We start from the raw sequence: 25,161 nt of genomic DNA on the forward strand, positions 1-25,161 counted from the left end.
GAGCTAAAGCTTCCTCTTAATAGCACCGCTGAAATCGATGGACGTTTGATCCTAAACTGGACACATGTATATATCATATCATCTGTATGTATTAAAATATACAATATTAAACTCTACAAATGGTTAAGGAAAGCAATTCTTCCGCATAAAAATATACATTGTGCAATTGAGTTTGTCACACAGTATGGTATCTTTTTGGTTAATTTCACCATCACAAGATTAAACATCTGCCGCGAAAAATTATGCTTAACAAATTTCCATCGCAAATCTCCATAGAATGAATGTGCCGCGTTTTTTTTTTTTTTTACACATCTTCTCATGAAAAACGTGGCGTCTTCGCTGGCCTGGTTCGTCCATAAAAAATAAAGTACGGTCCTTGTACGCGCACCTCGTCAATGCCGAAGTGAGCCGCCCAGGGACTGGGACACGTTCGCTGCCTGTCGGCGACTAAAAGGACCGTCCACCGTTTTTCATGGAGTTTCTATTTTGTAGCGCAGCAGAAACCTGATTATTCGAAGCGTCTAAACCTCTGGGCATTTACTGGAACCTGAGTCAATATGCTTAAAACAAAATTTCCACCTGCGTAACATCTTAAAGCTGTCTACAGACGGCCACAGCATCGATTGATGTAGGTGGTGGCAATCTTGGAGGCCATGCATCGATGCACCACACCGTTCATTTAGACTCCGTTTGTTTGCAGAAAGTAGCGCCACTTTTCAATACGCGCTAGCTAGAAACATGAAAGAAATTACTCTCTCGCGCAACGCAAAGTTAGCAGAAGAGCCTAAAATACACTTTAAGGCAATACAATATTGTATGATGGGAAAATAACTCCCTGCGGTACTATCGGGTAAAGTGACGACACCCGGATGGGTTTCACGGTTTCACCGTAATGGACGCCACATGTCATTCTTGTACAACATTCAGAGCCAAATCAAAAATACAATTTCGTGTTTATTCGTTAGAAGCACGCTTGTTTCCGTCAACATAACAACCAAACTTATCATGCTCATCACAATCCCATCGGTAGATAGCCCTTTAATTTCAGAGCAAACTAGGTCGCCGACCGTACTAAGTGTTTCTTTTAGCGATGCCCACTAAAGCATTGCAATCTGGTCGTGAAATCTGAGAAAAAACAAGACAACAGTCGTTGAAAAAATAATTTTCATTGTTACAATGAAAACGCAAGTGACTGCATTTCTAAGCATGGACAAAGCAAACTGAACACAACTTACTTGTTGTTGGCAGCGTGCCGGAGCTCAGAGCACTAGCTGGCACTGAAACACGTGATAAGCAGGGTACAATCAGATGTCAGAATACATGCGTCTATCGCGAGCCTCATATACAAAAAAGTGTGCTGTACTGTATTCATGCATAAGGAGGACCAATATTAAGGAAGCCCGCAACAAGGTGACACATCTGGAAGTACGAGACCATGCGACAATTTTGCAGAACACAAGGCCACCCATATCAGGCTGTCATACGAGGCAGACAAATGGACATCCCAACATAGAGTAAATACTTGTATCAACAGTATCGGCTTTCTCACAATACGATTTATGCAACAGTTCGCAAGGCAAGCACTTGACACAAAACACAGCGCACGTTCTCCCTAGTTTGTTATATATCTGTAATTGCACGAATAACATGTAGGCTTAGAATAAACAGGCGCATGGATGGAATCGGCCAGAGGCAGCAAGTTGAGTTTTACCTTATATAAGACTCCATCAGTTTTTTGCTACAGGTGGTGAAGTTGGGAATAACAGTCAACAAGAAGTAAGATTTGCCCTTTCTTTATCAGGCTTCAGAACCGGCGCAACCCAGGCCATCTTCCGTGGTGAATATATGCTTCCGATTTCCCAGTCGTAGTTAAGTCAAGGAGCGCAACTTCAACTCGGGACCCCTTTATGACCAAGTACAATTATCTTAAAGTAAAGCACGCGTCTAAAGCTGATAGAATAGGACGTAAAAGGTGTTCCAATCTTTCACTTGCTCTTCCTACCAAGTAGACATTGTAAAGTCTTCGCTAGAGAGTATATGAGCTGGTCATTTATAACAGGAAAGGGGCAGCAAAAGTTTGAAGATTTCTTTCGTGGAGCCAAGGCTAAGTATTACTCCACATATTCTTAACACGGTGTCATGGCTTGCATAGAGCCTTGCGTGTAACAAGGCGATTCCAACATGAATGACTGGCTTTCGACAGTACTAAATATATTACCATGGTTATGTTAAGGCACGCGGAACTTCTGCGCACTGTACGCTTTGGAAAATCAATACGATTGTACTGTGTGCGTCGCTGAAGGAAAGCAGAAAAGGGTACTGTACACATGTCACTGAGCAATGATGGATTATATGACGTCGTCATAGCCTAGGTGTACTAAGAGCGCTCCAGGAAAACGTGTGGACAGGGCGGTGGGCAATATCTGAAATTGGGGAACAGGAAACCTTTACATTAGACGGCCACACACTGCGCCGTCGAAAGGTGCAGAATGTGCGCACATTTCTACCGAAATAGGCTACAGAGCGTCGTTGGTGTTTGCTTGTGTGGCGAACAAAAACTGGCTGCAAGAAAAAGTTCTACGCTGGGCAAGCTCTCAAGCAATGAAGCTCTATTTAAGGAACTGTAAGTTGTTTTCAATGACAAATTCCTCGGACCTTACCTAAACTTAGATAACTCCCACAAGTAAGTGACGTAACGCAGACGACAATAAGTGGTGATGTGCCGCAATATGTTTTATTTCATGATATGCCCAATACGAAAGCAGCAGCATCAAATCATCCGTAGTGATGTCTTATTGACAGACTCTTTGCAGCGGCTTTGCTGATCACAATAAAGAAAGTAATCTGGAGGGAAAGACTAGTGAGAGTAAACACTCCCGAATTAAATGTCTGTTGCCACGCGTAACATATCGCCACAACTATTTTGTCGCTAGAGCGTATGTGGTTCACATGGACTCCCCTACGGATCTAAACTTGCGTGTGTACTTTTACTCTAAAAGGAGTGGGAAGACACGGACAACGTCCGTTAAAATTGACATTACTATAGCAGTGTGGTCAAGGGGGCTCATTGGTTCATCTTCAGAGTAAAAACAGGAACCGCGAAACACAGGATGAGCGAGTAAAGAGCACAGGACAGAGCGCTGTCCTGTGCTCTTTACACGCTCATCCTGTGCTGCGATGTTCCTGTTTTTACTATGACTTTACTATACACCACACCTAATGTTCAGCTACTAAACATAGATGCAAAGGATATGAATAAACGAATTTTACGTTGTGCAGGTTCATTTCTGCATTTCTACAGCTCACTGTACAATGTTCTTCAAGCATGTTATTTTTCATTGTCGGCTATTGTAACACACATCTGGAACACAATTTGCTTTTATTGCAAATCCCTATGTCGGTGTAACTTATTGGCACGTAGTCGCTGATCGTGCAGTGTGCGCCTAATAAGTCGTCCTTCGTCAAACATCTTGAGCGGCACCAAATTTTCAAATGGGGCCGTTTTGTCCGGCCGAAATTCGCACACGTACAGCGACTGTTGTCCGTATATGACTTGCCGCCGAAGGATGGATACAGCGCGCAATGCCGTAATAAACCGTCCCCAGCCCGCCGACTCGGATTGCGCAACGCAGATGTCAATGTCCTCGTTTCCGCGTGTCGGATCGTCCGCTTGCGTAGATAATCACACAAGACAGGGAGCACGGCGCCCAGCGCGTGTTAACCGCGCAGAAGAATGAATATTAAAAGCAGGAGCCTTAGGATGACCTGCCGCGGGGAATTTCTCAATAGCCTTGCGAAAGCGAGATCTCGCTGCAACCGGCGGTTAGCGTCGCAAACCGCACACCGATATCACCACCGCCTGTTGTGGCCAGGTCGCACGACGAGAGCCTGTACGACCCGGTAGCCGTCTAGGCGATCGCGCTGGCTGTGTAGTCTAGGTCAGGCGAAAGGTTTCGACAGTTCGCCCTCGCGCACTTCGAGAAACGGCAGTCAGCGAACAACACAGAAGACGTTCGAAAATGACGACAAGAAAATACAAATGTTAATGTAACACGCATCTCGACGAAGCGCAACAGATCTTCCTCGACACTTGTAAGTGCGGACACATTGAACCAAGAAGATTTGACAGCAACCATGCGGCCGATGAGCAATAATAGCATTTTCCAGTTTTTCTCTGCTCAGAGGCATGACCTATCGAATTTCTCCGTTCTACTGCAATCGTCTACCCATTTCGAACACGCTTAAGCTCTACTGTAGAAAAGCCCAGTGCAGTGGCTCAGTGTATTTAGGACGCTCTGCTACTGATCACCAGGTAGCGAGTTCATTGTGATGCCGCGGAGTCCATTGTCCCATGGAAGAAGAATTCAAAAGCGGTTAATAGGAAGTTTGCCAAAACTGTGGTTCTCATCATGCAGCTCATGCTTTCAGACATTCAAAGTACTGAATTTGTGCAAGCGTGAATTTATTAAAAAGGGACAACTGCATTATTTGTACTTAGCGAAGCTAGCCATTCTTATCGAGCCGATAGAGTGATGATGCTTCGTGTCTCGTCACTCGAGTATGACTTAAAGCCAACGTGCTATAATTTTAGAGACCAAAGAATTGTGTCGCACTGCACTTGCATTTAGCATAGTTAGTCTTCCCTTTCAAGAGCTTGCAATATTCTTAGTGCTCCTTGTAGTCAGAGACGTAAGCATTTAGAGGACTCCATGGCCCGTGGTTCTGTAACTCGACCCGGCAATTGTAAATGCCTACGAGCCCGGCCCGAGCCCCACCCGGTGAATCAATGCGAGGCAAGGGTCCGGTCTGAACATGAAAAATAATTACACCTACTCGACATGGCCAGGCCCGGACGCAAATCAGGCGCGACTGAGGCCTGAACGTGGCGTCGAGATCAAGGTGTTTCTAATATCAATAATCGATGTTTCGTAATCGAGTAATTTATTTTATAATAAGGCCTCAGCGTGGAGAAATATGACCGGACATACAGGGTACTAGGAGCGTTTATTGAACTATGGTGTGTTATTCTTACTTTTCTGTAAATAAAGCAGTGGGAATTGTCTAGAGGCGTTTTGGAGCAGATTTTGTCGCAGGCAAAATGATTTGTAGGATTCTCCTGACTTCAATAGCAGGTTGCCATAGCAAGACAATCAGAGGACGAGAGCTAAATTTGTTGCCTTTGTTGCAAGTACAGTCGACCTTGGCTATAAGGAATCGCGATTACCGCGAAACGCAATCCGTGATTGGTGTTCACTGAAGTGCATTAGCATGCAGTCGTTTATTTATGCCTGAACATCGCCTGTCGTGCGCACGGCTGCGTGACACGTGGGAGGTTTTAGTAGTCGTATACTCTAGTAGCCGTACCTGCACTCGGTTAGTAATATTATGTAGGAACCAAGCAAATCGTGTGTCGAGCTAATTTACAATGTGCCACGTGAATGTAGTCCCATATGATCAGACGCGCAGTCAGGATTTTTCTCGCAGGGTACCCGAGCGTCAAATTTTCTTGACTGTTTTCTTCGATATATATATATATATATATATATATATATATATATATATATATATATATATATATATTTAGGTTGGGTGTCTGTGAGTGTGAGTGAGTGAGTGAACAAACTTTATTGCAGGTCCGGCGAGGACGCGAACTCGTCGCGCACCCGGCTAGTCCCACGTCGGGACCGGCAGGTCTAGCACACCGGCCCGGTCGCGGGCACGCCGGCCGGCCAGGATTTGCTGTTCTAGAGCGGGGATACGCAGAAGCGGGTCCTATTCCTCCTTGATGAACTTGGGGTATGTCGAACCGCACTGCCAGAGCATGTGAGGTAGAGTGGAGATCCGGCCGCAGGACGGGCAGGCGTCGTCGCGGTACACGTCGGGGTAAGCCTCGTGGAGAGCGGACAGACACGGATATGTGCTGGTTTGTAGAAGCCTGAGCGATACGGCTTGCGCCCTATTCAACTTGGGGTGAGGGGGTGGAAAGACCCTTCTGGACATGTAGAAATATTTAATAATCTCGTTATGAGTAGCAGGAGCGTCCCTGTGACCGTAGAAAGGACGGGAGTCAGTGCTCCTTATAGAGGAAGCGTGGTCGGTGAGGTCACGCGCAGCCTCGTGGGCACTCATAGAGATTCGTGGAAGCACCCTCGACCGATCCTACGTGAGCGGGAAACCAGTGAATTGAATGGTTTGTCAGAGAATGTGGACTCGAGCCGCTAAGAAGACGAACAGCTTCCTTGGCGATGCAACCCTTCTGAAAAGCCCTAACTGCCGTTTTAGAATCACTATAAATTTCACTATATATCACTATAAATCACGCGGCGTCGACGAAGCTTGCTCTAATGTCGTGTTGCTTGACCTGTTTGAGAATGGCGGCTGCTGTGGCCTTGCGTATGCCCTCGTTGTGGACGGGATGGACGTTTCGGGGCACAGGGGCCACTACGAACTTGTCTCGAATGCACCTAGGGATCGGGGAACTGACAATCGGGAATTCCGCAGGGTGGTAACCCAGCTTTTCGAGGATGCGTTTACCTGCCGCTGTGGTGGCCAGGAGACTGAGTTGCGCGCGTTCTTGGGCTTCGGCAATCTCCTCGTCGGTGTTATGTACCCCCAGCTTCAAGAGATCCTCGGTATGGGTCCTGATGGGTAGCCCAAGAGCCCTCTTGACTATTTTGCGGATAAGTACGTTGAGCTTGTCTCGCTCCGCTCTGAGCCAGTTGTGGATAGAAATCGTGTACGTGAAGTGGCAGAGTACGAAGGCATTGATCAGCCTGAGAAGATTGTTTTCCTTCATTCCTCGATGCCGGTTTGCGATTCTGCGAACGAGGCGGAAAGCGTTGTCCGTCTTTGCGATGATCTTGCGGAGAGCAGTTCCGTTCCCGCCGTTGAATTCGACAAACATGCCCAGGACCCGAATAACGTCGACCCTGGATATTATCCGCCCGTCACAAGTGCGAAGACTGATGCTGCTTTCGGAGACTGGCTTCCAATCTTTGGGTCTGCCTCCCTTCTCTTTTCTAAAAAGCAGGAGCTCCGACTTGGCGGGGGAGCATCGAAGTCCGGTGGGGCGGAGATACTCCTCGATCACGTCGATCGCCTCCTGCATGGCTTCTTCGACTCTGCCCTCGCAGCCGCGGGAGCACTACATGGTGATGTCATTGGCGCAGATGGTATGCTTTACGTCCTCGACACGCGCCAACCTCTCGGAAAGACCAATCATACAGATGTTAAACAGTGTCGGGGAGATGACGGCGCCCTGAGGAGTGCCCCGCCCTCCGAGGGGCACATCTTCGGAGCGGAAGTCTTCAATGCGAAGCTTGGCCTTCCTGTCAGTTAGAAAAGAGCTGACGTAGCTGTGGAATCGGGAACCGAGACCCAGGTCTGGAATGGTCTTGACGATGAAGGTATGGAGCACGTTGTCGAAAGCCTTCTCGAGGTCCAGACCGAGCAGAGCCTTGACGTCTCTGGAACGGCCATCCACAATCTGATGCTTGATTAGTTTCATGGCATCCTGCGTTGAGAGTCCGGCGCGGAAGCCGATCATGTTGTGCGTGTAAACCTCGTTGTCTTCGAGGTACCCGTTAAGCCTGTTCAGGACGACGCGCTTCATGACCTTGCCAACGCAGGAGGTCAGAGAAATCGGCTTCAAGTTTTCGATGTTCGGGGCCTTGCCGGGCTTGGGAATGAGCACCGTGGTGGCCGCCTTCCATTCTGCAGGTACAATGCCGCTCTTCCAGGACTCGTTTATCTTGTCGGTCAGAAAGACAATCGACATGTCGTCGAGGTTTCTCAGCATTCTGTTGGTGACTCCGTCCGGACCCGGCGCAGACTTGCGGTTGAGCGCGAAGATGGCCTGTCTGACCTCGGCAATGGAGAAGTCTTCGTCCAGCTAGGGGCGTGGAGGGCCTCGGTTGTCCGGGAGTGGGGTCGACGGATCTCCGTCGCGACGGACAGGCAGGTACTTCTGTATGAGTTTTGCGACGAGTTCATCGACCGTGTGAGACCTGGTGGCTTCGTGAAGGGCCCTGGTCAACGTATGCCTTTGATTTGACTTCGAGCCACTTTCGTCGAGAACGTGCTTCAGCATACCCCAGGATTTGCCGTTGCGCATCTGTCCGTCGATTGATTCGCAGAGCTCGTCCCACTGCTGCTGGCATAGCGCCTTGCAGTGGTCATCGATGACCTTGTTGAGATCCGAAATCTTCTTTCGGAGTCTGCGATTGAGCCTTTGACCGTTCCATCGGCGGAGCAGGGCGGTTTTGGCCTCGATCAGGTGGGCGAGTCTGCTGTCCATCCGCTCGACGTCAAGATCTGTTTCCACTTTCTTGGTGGCCGCGGAAGCGTCGTTCCGGATGCCTTCACACCATTCTTCGGAGTGGCGGGTGCCCTGGCTCTCCCTGGTTCTTCACGAATCTTGCGAAAATGGTCCCAATCGATGAACGTGAATTCCCTGACCCTACTCCAAGACACATTGAAGTTGGTATCGAGAATGTAGTGGTCGCTGCCGAACTCCATGGCGGTGTTCTCCCAACCCACGTCCTCGACGTTCCTCACGAAGGCGAGGTCGGGTGTCGAGTCCCGGGTGACGGAGTTGCCGATGCGCGTAGGAAAATTCTTGTGAGTAACCAGAGTGAGGTCCATCTCGTTGGCGTCTTGCCACAGGTTGCGCCCCTTGGTAGTGTCGTAGACGTAAAGGGCCGGCCAAGTCGGTCGCCTTCTTCAGGATGGTCTTGAACTGCTGGCGCGAGTCTCTGGGGTTGCTATATACATTGAAGACGAACACGCTGTTTCTGCTCTGATTCCGCTGCGGAACGTCGAGCAGGATCTCAACCATGACATATTCGATTCTACCACTCGCCAGCTTGAGGTCGTGGGTGATATGAGTTAGCCGTTTATCGATCAAGGTGCAAATCCCTCGCCTCCCCCCCCCCGGGCGGGCCCGACACGGCCCTGTAGCTCTGGAGCGAGGCGGCGGAGATTAATGTTTCCTGGAGAGCAATGACCTGAGGTTTCGCAGCGAAAGACCTGAAAAACTTCTGCAGAGGGGCTTTTTTGTTAGGAAACCCTCTGCAGTTCCATTGCCAAATGTGAAAACTCTCTTTCGATCTATCCATTATGGCTGACCTGACGGACTACCACCTAACGGGGCAGTTAGGCCTGCGCAATAATTGGGACCTCCTGTCGCCGCGCTGGTGGGATAATGCAGTGTAGCTTCCTTAAGTATGGCGGGAACGGTTAGCGGTTGTACGACGGAGGCAGATGAAGCCATTCGCGCCTCAATGGCGTCGATGCGATCTGCGAGAGCTCCGAGGCCCCTGTTGGGGTCCCCGTGCGCAACCTGAATTTGGCGAACGTTATCACTGAGGCAAGCGACGCTAGCGGTGACCTGTTTGAGGCCGTCTGCTAGCCCAATGAGACTTTGCTTAATCTCGCTGACTTCCGGATTCACATGTTTGTTTGAGTAATGCCCTGCCTTTGGAGGACGTCGCAGTACCGTCTACCGGAGCTGGGATTGGAGTCTCGGTGGCCGTGACTGACGCACCGTTACCCGACACATTCGAAACAAGTTTCCTAATCTCTGCCATTTCGCTAACTAGCCTCTTGATCGTGTTCTTGAGGTTGTCGTTTTTTTTGCGTAAGCGAATGACTTCCGCGTCTCTAGCTTGCTCTGTGGGAGGGTTGCCACGAGATGCCGGAGCAGCCTCGGTATTGGCGCCGGGCTTGGGTCGTACCAGATCGGCCCAAACAATGGTCGCCTGCTTTCCGCAACGTGGGGAGTGGGCAGAGGCCCTGATGCTGGCTGGGTTCTGGAACCGGATCTGGACCTGGATCTGGATTGCAACAGGGATCTTGACCTCGACCTGGCCCTGGAGACGGAGCGGCCCCTGGACCGGGAGCGGCTGCGACCGTATTGGCGTTTAGGCGATGCTTGCTGGGGTTGATTCGCGCCCTCCATGGGCGGAAAGTGTTCGCCGTTGAGGGCGCGGGAGCGTTGCCCCCATCTGCGCCTGATGAGATATGGCGTCTGAAATCGTCGCTTGCACTCCTTGGCGGCGGTAAGGCGGTCGCCTCCGCACAGCTTGCATTTGATCGCACCTATGCTGAGCGTCGGGGTGTGCTTCTCCGTATCCTCTGCAGATGGCTTCGTTGGGCGAAGGGCAGACGTCGGAGCGATGCCCGAATCTGCCGCAGCTGTAACACACGTCCATTTGCTTGCGAAATAAAGTGCACCCGACGATAGTGCCACCGTAGGAGACAAAAGTTGGCGCCCGGTACCCCTCGAACAGGACCACCACGGTGCCGGTATTCTTGATTCTTTTGGCGCCCAGCACCGTGGGATTTCTCGGTTTCTTGTCGATCGCCGCGGGCCCATCGGTAAGGGAGATGCCTCGGATGACGCCCTTGCACGTGTAGTGGGGGGCGGCCTCGTAAGCGCTCACCTCGAAACGTTGACCGGCGACGGAGATGCCCTCGATGCCGATGTAGCGTGCAGCGTTGTCCCTGTTTGGTGTGCTGATCACCATTATGTTTTGTTGAATGTTGGGACACATCGTGTCGGTGTGCCGCGACGCTGAATCGAGCCCGGCAGCCTGCCATATGGCGTCGGCGACTGCGGTAGGTCCACACTTGCTGATACACAGGCCTCCCCTGGGCCGCACGACGATCTTTGCCTCTTCCTTGGGCATCGGAGGCATCCTGGCCCCTCGAATGATATTGCTTTTAATGCCCGCGCAGTTGGCGCGACGCCGAGCGTTGGAACCGGCGTTATGCTGAACGTCGGCCGCACCGGCATTGACCGCGTTTCTCTTGCTCATTGAAGAACGTCTGGTGGCAACGAGCTGCACCCGGAGTCTTTAGTGAAGTCCTTAGGGGATAAAAACTCCCCTTCAACCTCACACTCCATTACAAAGTCCGTGGAACAGCCTACGACAAGAAGAGGTGGGCGAGCGACGCCTCGCCCCGCGAACCCTAGCACGATGGAGAGATCGTAGTGCGTGGAGAAAGACAATATGGTGTCTAGTGTGCAGCGCAGCAGACGAGTGTACAGAACGAAACATGTGAGTGTGAAGGAAGTAGGTTAACTTCTGATCCAGTGTTTAACAAGTGCGCCGGCACTTTTATCGACACAAACAAACACTCATATATATATATATATATATATATATATATATATATATATATATATATATATGCGTCACGAAAACAACCGAGTTTGTTTAATGCGAATTGAGGCGAGCCTGAGATAGGATAGGATAGGATATCCTTCTTCGATGAGATGGGGTAAAACGTCCTCCTCCTCTTTCTCGTCTTCTCCCCCATACTTCTCCTTCCACTCATGCGCTAAATTTCCCGTAATATTTCTCCCCTCCTTCACGAAGCCCGCCGAGCGAGTCAGTTTTCTCCGAGTGAAGGCCTTCATACGAGCTACGTGTACACCCGTAGTCTTGGAAAAGTTGCAGTGGGACGCGACAGTCGATATTTTATCTTACTTAGCTTGTCAACAACAACGTACGAAGTTCCTGACGCAGGCCATGCTTGCGCACCGCACACCACAGCAATGCAAGATCCCCTCGAGAAGAGAGGACATTCCTGTTGTGTCGGTCGTACCGTGCCTTTGACCGGTCTTGCGAAGCCAGAGTAAGCCTATGCGGGCCAAGCGTCGAGCTTCTTCAGCGAGCCACAGAGTCTCGCCAATGGAGAGATCGTAGTGCGTAGAGAAAGAAAATATGGTGTCTAGTGTGCAGCGCAGCAGACGAGTGTACAGGACGAAACATGGGCTGTAGCCAGTAGTTTTATGCTTCGAAGTGTTAAACACGATGTAATAAAGGGCAAAATTTTGCCCCAGTCTTTATGGTCAGATGCGGCGTATATGGACAACATGTTCACCAGTGTGTGGTTCGTACGCTCGGTCAGCCCATTTGTTTGCGGGTGATACGGTGTCGAATGGCGAAAGCTGGAAGCGCACAATCGAAGAAGCTGTTCTACGAATCTGCAGTAAACTGGCGGCCGTGGCCGCTGATGATGACTTGAGGAGGGCCGTGACGGAGAATGATCGAGTGCAGCAGAAGAAGGGAAACTTGGCTGGTGGTTGCAGATAGTAAGGCTGCCTTCTCACAGTACCGAGTCAGAGATTCGGCAGCTACGATGATGCAACGCTTTCCTTTCGATGAGCGAGGAAAGCAACCCATGAGATCAATTCCAACTTGCTCGAACTGAGAGCTAGGAGGCGTCAGTGGTTGTAGGAGTCTGCCTGACGTGGTAGAGGTCTTTGAAGAAAGCAAGCTTCGTTCCAGCGGGCACCAATGCGTTTTCGCCTGAAGGGTTGACAATCTATAATTTAGAGCGCCGCTGAGCCATAGACGTTAGACAATGTGGTAGAAAAATGTTCTTCGTGCACGTTAAATGCGCAGACTACTGCAGCATCGAAGGCCTGATGATTGCTACTAGCACAGCGCACCGGAACACAGAGCGGACAAAGCAGGCGCGGGAGTGTCCTCACAGGCATGAAATGCAGCGTCCTCGCTTGGAGCATCCTGCCTGAGCGCGTACGAAATGCCACCACTTTCGTTCAACAGCGAATCTCCAGTGACTTCCCCTCCACTGGCTACGCTCTCTAGCTTTCCAGTGGTGGTGACCTTGAACGATGTCGTGGTCGAGGAGACCGGTGCACTCGACGACCAAGAGGCGGCGTCACGCTAAGGTCGGAAGCGGGAGAGTGGTTCCGGAAGTTTCCTTGCCAAAAGTTGCTGCCTGAAGGCGATTGCGCCATTGAAGACCACTGGGTGTTGGTGCGATGAGGACAAAATCAGGATATGTGGCCAATAACACTGCAGACTTAGCACGTAGGAAGCGAACGGCTTCTTCGGTAATCGTCAGAACAGTCAGGCACTTCAGCACGCGTAGGACGAGTGACTGGGTCGTAACGCGGAGCACAGCCACTCGTGGGACGTCCAGTGGAACAGGCGTAACGAGGGCGGTGTTCAAATTGGGTATCCGAAGAGCATTTGCTGCTCGATGCCGGTGGGCGTCAGTACTCTGATAAATCTGTGAATTTAACCGACGGATGCCACACATTCGCAGGTGGAGAAGTGGCCGGGGCTTGCGAAAAGGAGGTGTCAGAGACATCAGACAGGCGACGTGCCGTTTCGTTGTGCCTCTTCGCGGACGGTCTGTCTTATGGTCGACGGCAGGTCAAATGAAGAGCTCATGTCGATATTGAACAAAGTGTTCACAAGTGGCCAATCGGCCAAACTCTGGCGTTATTCGGCGCATCTCTAGTGCCTCGAACATATGGCAGTGCTTCAAACACTGAAGCGAGACTATCCTTGCCGATCAGAAAATTGTAGACATCTTCTGCTATGCCCTTAAATAGGTTCCCCACTTTGTGTCTTCCTCCGACATTATCGCGTTGGCTTGCTTGCACAATTTCGAAATCTCTTCAATGTCGGTAGTGCAAGTCCCACCTGGTAGCTGTGCTCTCTGTGTGTTTCTTTTTTGCCTCTGAATCATGAAAGCATTTCTTTAGCTCAACAACAAAACGCTCCCACGTTGTGAATAATTCTTCATGATTTTCAAACCGCATCAGGGCAATGTCAGTGAGTGCGAAGACAACGTTGATTGATTTGTCGGTAGTGCCGCAGTCTTTGGCCTTGCTTACTCGTTCGTAATGCATAAGCCACTCGTCCACATCTTCACCTGCTTTCCTGGAGAAAACCCGTAGTCTTCGGTAGTGGCGTCCTATGTCTTCGTGCCAGGAGGCATAGGACAGTGAACGTCTCGGTCGTTGGACATGTCAGCAGGCAAAGGTGGTAGTCCGGCGAGGCGACGACTCCGGCGAAGAATAAATGGTTCTGGGTCCGTCGTTACTTCAATTACTCCGCAACCTCCACAAAAACTGATGCGCCACGAAAGAAACGGGGTTTATTTAAAAGGAATCAAGGCGAGCCTGACACGCTGCAAAACGTCCTTGATGTTGTCGATCTGCTCTTCCTGGTTCTCACCCCACGCTTCTTCCACGCAGGCGCTACATTTACCATAATATATATGTATATATATATATATATATATATATATATATATATATATATATATATACGAAACTAATTGATTTATGTACCTCTTGTAAAATCTTGCTTGACCACCTCGCACCCAGGTCAAGCAGCCTCTTATTGCACTTGATGTTTATTCCCGTCACATGCATCTCACAGTATGCGTTTGTGTGGCATAATCTTCTGTATGCCTCATAACGAAATGCTAAATTCAACGCAGTCAATAACAAACCCTTCATCCTTGCTTCTTCTTGCATGCTTGGTGTGGTTTTATATATTATAGCACTTGGGACGTCTTGCTGATTATATATAGCCGAAATATTCGTGAAGATGCGCCAAAGATGGAATAAATAGCTATGTGAAGCTATCGTCAGTCTTTCTTTTAATAGTTTCATTTTTAACGCAGCCGGCAAACGCGATATGACCAACAGCTCGGCGAAAATTGTAGCAATAGGACACAACGACAGCCTCAGATTTGAGTTCAAGCTTGGCTGCACACATGTTATTTTATTTAGCGATGCGACCAGATATACCCTTCCAGATTTAAAAGACATACAATTATTCAACGAGAAGACGGCATGGTGATTATACTACGCCATGCCTTCTCCGACCTGCTTGCTTTTAACAGTACGGCCATAACAATGGCTCCTGCTTTAATAGAGTTCACTTTTCGTTTTAAATGTGTTGTTTTGTTCTGGGTTGGAATATTTACTCCACACCGCAATTTTCCTACGTCGGAGCTTCTCGATAAACACAGACAACTTCGTCGACGCTAACTGGCACTCGGGGAATTAAGTTGATTATGTAGCCCCTCAACCGTTAAGTTCCGCAAATACGTCTTTAGTTTTGTGCGGTCAACTGCTCTCAATAATTTGAGGAGTGTGTGGACTTTGGGGAGCAGGTCTCCGTCACAATCACCTAGAGTGTTTGCGTCACGTGTGATCTTTTCCCCTTGAATGGCCTGCTATCTCATTAATTGCCTTGACTGAAACTTGGTTATCAGACGATGACAAAAATCTTTATTGCTTCCTCAACTACAATTCAGAATATTGAAAGAGATTAACTAGCAGTCATGGTGGTGCGGCAATATATATCTCTCCTAATCTTAATTATCGCAGACGACATGATCTACACTTACCCATCACTAATTGCGAATCTGTCTGGATTGAAATAGTTAATTGTTCTCCCTCTAATGATGACAGAGACTTCATATTTGGTTGCATTTATCGTTCTCCTTCATCATCAGTCGATGACTTTCTTTATAATCTTGATCATACTTTACATACCCTTCACTAGAAAATAAGAATGTCATTATATTGGGCGATATTAACATTAACCTACTCAATTACACTTCACCAACAGTTATTTCTTACACTAGTCTACTACAAAACTACGGATTCGAATGCTTAATTGATGTTCCTACACGACAGGTTCCTAATGGCTCAGGTACGCTAATTGATCTCGCGCTCTCTAACTTAATAACTACACCAGAGGTGAAAGTTCTTGATATTGACATAACAGATGATTACCCATTGCTTCTACGTTTTAAATATAACTCGAGCCCTTGCCCTCTTCCACACTCTAAATACGTTCTGGACAAAGAGAGCTTCATAACTGCCATTGCTAATATAGACTGGTCTGAAATAAAAACTTTTAATGATCCTCAGAGAGCATTTTCTAAATTTCTTACTGTTATTATATCACTTATTCATAAATTCACTTGTAAAAGGAAATGTAAAAAAACCATTGCATTCTCTCACACTCCATGAATGTCTAAAAAGTTATTAGCAGCTTTGCGCCAACGCCATAACCTGTACAAATAACTAAAAACCAGCCTTTTAATACCAAATTAATTGCCCGATATAAAAGGTTACGTAACTCGGTAAACAGACAGCTAAAAGGGGCAATACGATTATATATTGAACAAAAAATCTTACAAGCCGGCAATAACAACAAGCTGAAATGGGACATCGTCAACTCCTTTCTAAACAGGAATTCTAAACCAGAACAGCTATCAAAAATTATATACAATTACTCAGAGTATAACACCCCTGTCCAAATAGCCAACGCCTCCAGCTCCTATTTTTTTGATAATGAAACACCCTCTCCTTCACAAGTAACTCAACTTAATCCTCTCCCTCACTCATTTTTTCTTTTCCCCACAACGCCAGAAGAAATATATAGCGTTATATGTCACCTAAAACCCGCCAGTGCTGGAATAGATGAAGTTCTACCAGCTACCATTAAAATGATAGCCCACCTAATTTCAGGTATCATGTGTTATATTGCTAATTCGATATTCAAGACTGGTGTGCTTCCTAATGAGCTTAAGCGCGGTAAAGTCATTCCTGTTCTAAAAAAAGGTGACAGCACATTAATACATAACCAGCGCCCTATTTGTAGTTTGCCTTTTTTCGGCAAAGTTCTGGAGAAATTAATCGCATTGAGTCTAACCAAATATCTCACTAAATTTATTATTCTCTCGTCATGCCAATTTGGCTTTCGTAATGGATACTCCACAGATTTTGCACTCATACGTCTAACTGACCCCTTAAAAAAATAATTGACGATGGTCTATTTGCAGGTTCGGTTTTCAATGATCTAACAAAAGCATTCGACTGCTTAAACCATATTATCATTTTTGCTAAGCTTGAGGCTATCGGTGTTCGTGGTCCTGCGCTCTCACTATTAAAAAGTTACTTATCAAACAGAGTTCAGATAGTGTCTGTGTCTAATGCCTACTCCAGAGAACAAACCACTAACATTGGCATCCCTCAAGGGTCCATCTTAGGACCACTACTGTTTTTTTTATTTATATCAATGACCTACCTAACTGTTTGTCGTCTACTAAGTGCATTCTGTACGCTGATGATACTACCATATTTGCCTCTCATAAAAACATGTCACCTCTTATTAACAGCCTAAATACTGATCTAGAAAATGTTTTAAATTGGTGTAATGCTAACCTATTATCTATTAATGCCACCAAGACTAAATTTGTTGTATTTTCCTCACATCAACAACATTCGGTATCCTCCCCTTCTTTAGAGGAAGAAGAAGAAGTCGACCTGTGCGGATGTGGAATTTTCGGCTCCCGCTTCTGTACACGTTTTCGGACTGATTTATGTGATTCCTAGCAACGAAATGTGCACTATTCGACGCACTTTCTTCTAAGGAACACGCCGATGTCCGATTTTTCTTCCGGTCAGTGAACTCTTTTCAATTTCCGAGACGTTTTAGTTCAAACCACGCTGCGGCTCAGCTAGCCCTACCCGACTAGGCCCATCGCCGGGGTCGAGGAGCGAGCAGGCCCAGGCCTCGCTCGTACGAGTGCGCGGCAGGATGCCCGCTATGGAGACCGTCGTAGAGGGAGAGGACATCTCCCAAGAAGAAGCGAATCGCCCAGGCTGGGCGACGGCCATGGGTAGAAACAAGAAGGCCAAACCGGGACCGACCGTTCCGGACCGAGGCAACGAGGGACGAGCAGAGACGAAGGGCGGCCGCCGCACGGCTGGCCCGCAGAGCGCGATCAAGCGCCTCGTCGCCGCATCGAGGCTCCCCCGGCTACCGAGGGACCACATTCGCATCATAGTGAGGCCGAGAGACGGCCTCGACGTGAAAAAAGTGAGTCAGATTCGCCTGGCGCAAGCACTAGCAATGGCGGCCTCGCTCCCGCCGAACGAGACCGAGGAAGACATCGTTTGTCCGAACGCAACCCAGAACATTCTCGTCGTGTCCACGCCGACTGAGAAGAACGCCAACGCATACGCCGGAATTCACAAGCTTCACCTACGAGAAGGCGCATACAATGTGGCCGCATACATTGCGGCGCCGGACAACACGTGCAAGGGGGTCATCAGAGGAGTGGACCCCGAAATCAACGAGGCCCAGCTTCAGGCCATGATCGTCAACCAAAGAAATCCCAAGGCCTTGGAAGCCAAGCGGATCAAAAACACCTCGACGGTGGTAGTGCTCTTCGACGGCATGAAAGTGCCGAACTATATCATGTGTGGCGTAAGCCTAATACGCTGCACGCTATACAAGCGGCAAAACGACGTGTGCTACGGGTGCGGTGACTTGGGCCACAGAGTCGACGTGTGTCCAAATCCTCACAAGAAAAGGTGCCGCGGCTGCGGAGTCAACGACCCGGCTGAAGACCACCAGTGCTCGCCCAAGTGCGCCCTTTGCGGGGGCCAACACCCGACGGCGGACAACAAGTGCAAGCAACGATACCAAATCCCTTACGTCGTGCGGCGCAGGAGGCGCCGACGCAGAAATGCCAAGAAATCGCGGCTGCAAAGCCAGCCGCAACAGGTGGAAGGTAGATCACGCGATTCCAGCGTGACAAGCGCCCCCAGACGGGGACGTTCGACAACGCCGACACTACGACAGCGCAGCCGATCGAGAGGCCGTTCCCTCTCCAGGGGGCGCTCCCGCTCCCAAGTGCGCATTCAAGAGGGGCCGACCTGGGCGGACCGGGCCAGGCCAAAGCCGCAACCGAAATCACAATCAAAGGTAACGCAGGTAGCATTGCCAAAGCATAACAAGGAAGACCCTAGAATAGCTGAGCTAGCGGAAGAAAACGCGCGCCTCAAAGAGGAGATCAAGAAAATGAGGGCGGATTTCGAATCGTTTCGGAAACAAGGTTCCACTTCTCAGCCAGCCGAACAGCAGCAGCAGGTGGCGCAAAGTACACCGACCCCGCAAGGGGAGCAGTCTGTTCGCTCGGTCAAACGCAGGGCCCCTCCCCTGACGGAGGAGGGAAACCTGGCGGAACACGAGTCCAGCAGCATCCTATTGGGAATTAAGCAGTCGATTAGCTCTTTGCAGCTAATGGTCCAGCAACTAGCGGAAAGCATAGTAGCGCTCGCGGCAAGAGTGACGCGCATCGAAGCACACATGGCGCCTGCAGGTGCTAAACAAATCCAATGTATCAATCATGGCGAACATTCCAACTAGAGAGCTGGTCGTGTGGCAGTGGAATTGCGCTAGCATCAAAAAGCGCAAGGCTCCGCTGCTACAGTTCGTTGCCTCACAGGCGGACAAACCGCACGTCATAATCTTACAAGAAACTTTGGGTAGCGAGGTGACCTTGCCCGGCTACCGGGTCGCCTCGTCGAAATTCGAACAGGGTAAGCGCGGAGTGGCAACGCTTGTCGCGAACAAATGCTCTTTCCAGGAACGAGATTTCAAATTAGGCAACGCGAAAGCGGAGGTAACCGCGATCGAAATCATACCGAACAGTTGGCTGAAAAACAGCGTATTCGTAGTGAACGTGTACAGCCCGCCGTCTGACCGCAAACAATCGTTCACGTCGATAATAACGAAGGCGGCCTCAATGGCCAGGGGGGCCCCGCTAATAGTGGCAGGAGATTTTAACGCGCCCCACGGAGCCTGGGGTTATGCAAGGCCAATGCCTAAGGGAGAACGGCTATTGGAGGCAGTCACTATGTGCTCGCTAGAGCTGGTGACCGACCCCCGCTATCCAACTCGACTAGGCACGTCGGTGGCGCAGGACACGACGCCCGACCTGACCTTCGTCAAGAACGTGCGAGGGGCCGAGTGGCGCAACCTGCACGAGAACCTCGGCAGTGACCATTGCATACTGGCAGTGACGATCCCCGTCAAGGCGGCACCACCGAGAGAATTTAAGGTCACCGACTGGGACGCCTTCCGCAAAATAAGGAAGGAAGACAAAAGCGAATATGCGGACCTAGACAGCCTTTTTAGAAGGCTCAAAGAGGACGTTGGCACCGCGACGAGGGTTGTCCAAACTGAACTGAACGTGGAAAGGATGGACGCGAGATTGGCACACCTATTAGAGGCAAAGAATTCCATCACGGCCAGGTGGAAAACGCAAAGACTAAATCGCAGACTGCGAAAGAAAGTAGCGGCACTAAACCGGGAAATCGAAGCGCACTCGATCGAGCTTTCCAAGCAACAGTGGAACGAGGTGTGCGCGTCGGTAGACGGACAAATGAGAACCGGGCGCAAATGGAACCTCCTAAAGAAACTGTTAGACGACAAGCAATCCAAAGGCAATCAGAGATTGGCAATTGATAGGATTTTACACAAACAAAAGGAGCAGGGCAAAACGGAGAGCGAGTTCCTAAAGGAGCTGGCCGAGACGTATCTACCACTGGGCCCGTCAGGCGATGGCGACTATCCACAATACGCCGGCACAGAGGTCGAAGAACTCGACGCGCCCTTCACGGAATCGGAAATTTGGGATGCCTTACAAGGCCTCAACGGACGCTCCGCGACGGGCCCTGATGGGGTCTCGAATAAACTGTTAAGAAACCTAGACGGAAAGTCGGTCGACAAGCTCACCGAAGAAATAAACAGAGCGTGGGAAACGGGACAAGTACCAGAGGCCTGGAAAGAGGCTTCGGTCATACTAATACCGAAACCCGGTAAACCACTTGCGGCGGAGAACATGCGGCCAATATCGCTGACCTCGTGCGTAGGCAAGACGGCGGAACATGCCATACATAACCGAGTATCGCGGTACATAGAGAGAGAGAGGGCCTCTTCCCACATAACATGGTGGGCTTCAGACCGGGCCTCTCCACACAGGACGTAATGTTACAACTCAAAAAGCACATAATCGACGGCATAACCAGAGACACCAGGGGCATACTGGCCCTGGACCTAACGAAAGCGTTCGACACGGTGAAACACAGATTTCTAATGGAAACGATCTCGGTGATGGGGCTCGGCCGGAAATTCCACTCTTACATAGGCTCCTTCCTCAGAGACAGGAAAGCCACGATCAAAATAGGACAGGCCACGTCCGATTGTTACACGCTGGGCGCGAAGGGCACCCCACAAGGGGCGGTGCTCTCCCCGCTATTATTCAATCTAGCATTGAAAGGGCTCTCGGACCGGCTGACGAGAGTGACCAACGTCAATCACGCCCTGTACGCAGACGATATTACGGTGTGGTGCCCGGGAGGGTCCGACGCAGAAGTCGAGCGGGCTCTTCAAGAGGCGCTGGACACAACGGAAGAGTACCTGAAGGAAACGGGACTCCGTCTGTCACCCAGCAAATCGGAACTGTTGCTCTACAGGCCCTCGAAACAAGGCATGAGGAATTTGACGCCGATCGATCAAATACCAATCAAATTACGCACGAGTGACGGCCAGCCGATCCCCAGAGTGGACACTATAAGAATCTTGGGGCTGCTAATTGAGGCTAAAGGCGGTAACACGCAAACGGTCATGAGACTCACGTCCAAAACGGAGAACATGCTCCGGCTGATCCTCAGGGTGACCAACCGCAGGGGAGGGCTCAGCGAGAGCAATCTCATCAGACTTTACCACGCCTTCCTCATGAGTCACGTAAATTACGTAGCCTCGGCGCTAAAATGGACCAAGAGAGACGCGGCCAAGATAGACACACTGATGCGCAAGAGCATCAAGAGGGTTCTAGGTCTTCCGATCAGTACAAGCACGGAGCGGCTCGATCGGCTAGGGGTCCACAATACGCTAGCAGAAATCATCGAAGCACAGACCAAGGCACAGGTCGTGCGGCTGTCGACCACCAGGGCCGGCAGACGCATCCTAGAAGAAGCAGGTATAAATGCCGAGGCAGAGTGCAACGCACGCAGCGTCGCGCTCAGCGCGGCGGTCAGGGGCACTTTCAAGGTAGAACCGCTTCCGAGAAACGTCCACCCGCAATTCAACGAGGGGCGCCGAAAGGCGAGGGCCCGAGCACTGCTGAAATCGACCGCCAGCTGTCCGGGACTGGCGGCATTTGTAGACGCGGCCCAGTACGGGCGCAGCGACCGGTACGCGGCCGTCTCGATACGCTGGGATGGTACGATCATCAACGCAGCATCGGTCAAGGGGGTAACGTCCGAGGTGGCCGAACAGGTGGCAATAGCCATGGCAATGAGGGACCCCGAACTTCCATACGTATACACAGATTCGCGATCGGCGGCCAGAGCATTCGCCTCGGGCTCGATATCGCGGAAAGCAGCGGCCGTCCTCGGCAGTGAGGGAGCCGCGGGTCATCACATCCTCAAATGGTTTCCAGCCCACATGGGGGCCGACGTGCACACCGACTTTCCCAACGCCAACGAGCTGGCACACGGACGCGCGCGAGGACTCACGCACCGCGGCGATCGTGGCGAGCGAAGTGGCGGGGAGGGAGGGGAGCACCGAGACCCGCTGCTCACCTTCAACGAACTAACAACACATTATCAGCTGTCGAGGAGGACCTTCCCGCTCCCCCACGCTAAACTTACTAGACCACAGTCATCTATATTCAGAATGCTGCAAACAAGGTCGTTCCCCTCGAGAGGCAGAATGAGCCTTTATTCACCGGACGTAGAGCCGCAATGTCCGGATTGCGGCGAATCGTACTGCTCGCTATCGCACATGCTTTGGCAATGCTCCGCGTTAAGCGGCACCGTGTTCAGCTAAGAAGAAGACTGGATGGACGCCCTGCGAAGCGACGACCACCAGACCCAGCTTCGGGCCGTCCAGAGGGCTCACGAAAGGGCGGAGGCTCACGGGCTTCCCGTCCCAACGTGGGTGCGGCCCGCGACCCCTGCCGACCACTAAACCAAGAGTGGGTGGGAAGGGGTTCCTCAGGACCCAATAAAGTTCTTTCCTCCTCCTCCTCCTCCCCTTCTTTAACTTTTGGCTCACACTCTATCTCTGCCAGCCCATGCTCATCTTTTCTTGGGATTTCTCTTGACTGCAGCTTGGAATATAAAGATCACATTTCTCACATCAAAAAGAAAATAGCATACGGTATTCGCCTTCTAATTAAAGCTCGTCCTTACTTTACACATAATACATTAATCTCGCTACACCACTCATTCATTCACTCTCATATTAACTACGGCATATTATGCTGGGGGAACACTTATAACATTCACTTGGCATCTCTCCAGGTAATCCAGAACCAATCCATAAGAATTATTATAAGCAGTTCACGCTTTGCAAATGGAAAATCCTTACTACATGAAAACAACATCCTAACCATTTCAGAACTCACCAAATATAATCTAGGGATTTTATTCTGAAAATGAATGTCTAAGGAACTACCATCAATCTGCTTCTCATCTTGTGACCTGATAGCTCATAGTCACAATAGATTTGCAATCAATAATAATTTCCGTCTACCTAAAGTGCAAACTAACTATGGCAAACAGACTGCGGAATTTTCATCGATATCGCTTTGGAATACTCTACCGCCTATAATCAAAAATGCTAAAAATTTATACCAATTTAAAGGAGAACTAAAATCATTCATAATAAATACATATTGAAATTGTCCATTTCCTGATAATTTTTTTTCTTTTTTATATTATCACTCTGTTAACAAGTGTTCTTATTACCCATATGGTATAAACATGTTTTGATATTACTCTAAGCTCTCATCTGTACTACTGTTGCTTTAAAGATTGTATAACACCATAAGTGTCTTTAACAGGAGGTCCCGATACAGTCTTTGACTATGGGACCTCCTTATGTATACTACGCACATGTAATTATCTGTACTTTTGCTAATAAATAAATTATGAAATTATGAAAATTTCGCGTCACAGATGTCGTCACAGATTTAGCATAGGGAACTGTGCCGTTCTCATATCTTCGACGTAAGATTCAAAGCGGGGCTGCGGAGATCTAAGGTTACCCTTGGCAGCGGTCCTGGGCAGGACAAATTGCAAGCTCGGTATAGTATTGTGGTCCGGTGTATGGTGGTTGGCGAAAAGGCGCTCGAGAGAGGTTCCTAGATTGTCGATGCAGAACTAAGAGAAGAATTAGCCCGATATTTTTGTCTGCCGACCACGCGTGCTTAGCACTTTTCAGTTCATTCCAAACTTGCTCGGTCAGTCTGCGTGGATCTAAAGCGGCAATCTCCTTCGTTTGCATCAAGGTGAAAACGAAACCGTTAAACGCCATTCAATCTTACCACAGTGGAAGGGACGACTTAAGCGATTCTCTTTATGCCTGCCTATTGAAATACGCTGGAGAAATTAGTTTCTTTGCACGTAAACATGCGCGTATCTCTTGCTACCGAGAAATGGGCTCATGAACCCTTGTATACATGTACTCCTCATTCACTTGCAAAAGCGGGCGGAGAGTTTCATTTGGGTGTGCGGTTCCTTAGCGCCCCCTTGAATTCGTGTTGGCATATAAAGGCAAAATATGCATCGCCTCTCCCCTTCCATACGTGACGTGCTTGTAAAGCTAAAACGTGGCCATCACTGTTCACGGGCAGGAACGGTAGACGTTTGTTTCGCATAAGTTCGGTGACAGCGAGGCCACTTAGCTTATGGGTACCTACAGATTGGGTACTTATGGTTCGAGGTTACGGGACATCCCCTGCCAGAGAAACCGTAACTGTCTCGTTCAAGCCAGAGAGCTGGCTAATGAAATGTGAAGCTGCCCACGCCTTGTTTAATGGGACCATGTTCCTGCACGTTACAGCACTGTCACGGTAGTTCCACGGAGCTCGCCGCATATAGTCGAATAAGATGATCACATGCGTTAATGCGGGCACGCACGGAAGCAAGCTCTGCGTATCTGTATTCACGCAGACCTTTCGTTTGAGTGGAAGGTGCCAGCTTTCACAGAAATTAATGCGGAGTCCCCAACTGCGGCCTGCCTCATTATCATATATCGTGATTATGGCACTTAAAACATCAGAAAACCCTGGCTTACGTTCCGATTCACACGAGATTGCATTGCCTCACAACAATAGTCGTTTGGTTTTCACACATCTTCCCTGCTTCGGACATTTGAGCTCGCGCTAAAGATAGCGCAGAAATTTACTTGCAGAGCCTATGCAATGTTGAACCTGGAATGTGGGCTAGTTGACGTTGGATAATTATTAGCTGCAGCGCGACAGGAAGAGAATGGACGAAAATAAAGTAAACACACAGAGCTGACCCTCAAATGAATTCTGTTTGAAGATGTGCAGACGTGAATGTTCGAAAAAGCCGGCCCTAGAGTTAGGCTACTCGTGTTATGCAAACATTCCAGCACGGAAAAAGAAGATTACAGGAATGTTTGCATAAGGCATGCAGCCTGAAAGCATTAGTACTTTTTAAAACCTGGAAATCGGCACATGCTTATATTTCTCTGCTTTTTG

At 49.4% G+C, this 25,161-nt stretch overlaps 1 protein-coding gene across 2 annotated transcripts in view; it reads right to left on the reverse strand.

Moving 5' to 3' along the window:
- LOC126523330 (uncharacterized) overlaps positions 1-25,161 on the reverse strand; it is a 93,687-nt gene that overhangs the window by 16,144 nt on the left and 52,382 nt on the right. For both annotated transcript variants that reach the window (XM_072288842.1, XM_055066891.2), the window contains exon 16: positions 1,236-1,277. In XM_072288842.1, coding sequence (XP_072144943.1) covers positions 1,236-1,277 — 42 coding nt within the window. The remainder of the gene's footprint in view (positions 1-1,235; positions 1,278-25,161) is intronic.

This window comes from Dermacentor andersoni, chromosome 6, assembly GCF_023375885.2.
Source record: "Dermacentor andersoni chromosome 6, qqDerAnde1_hic_scaffold, whole genome shotgun sequence".
Lineage (NCBI taxonomy): Eukaryota > Metazoa > Arthropoda > Arachnida > Ixodida > Ixodidae > Dermacentor > Dermacentor andersoni.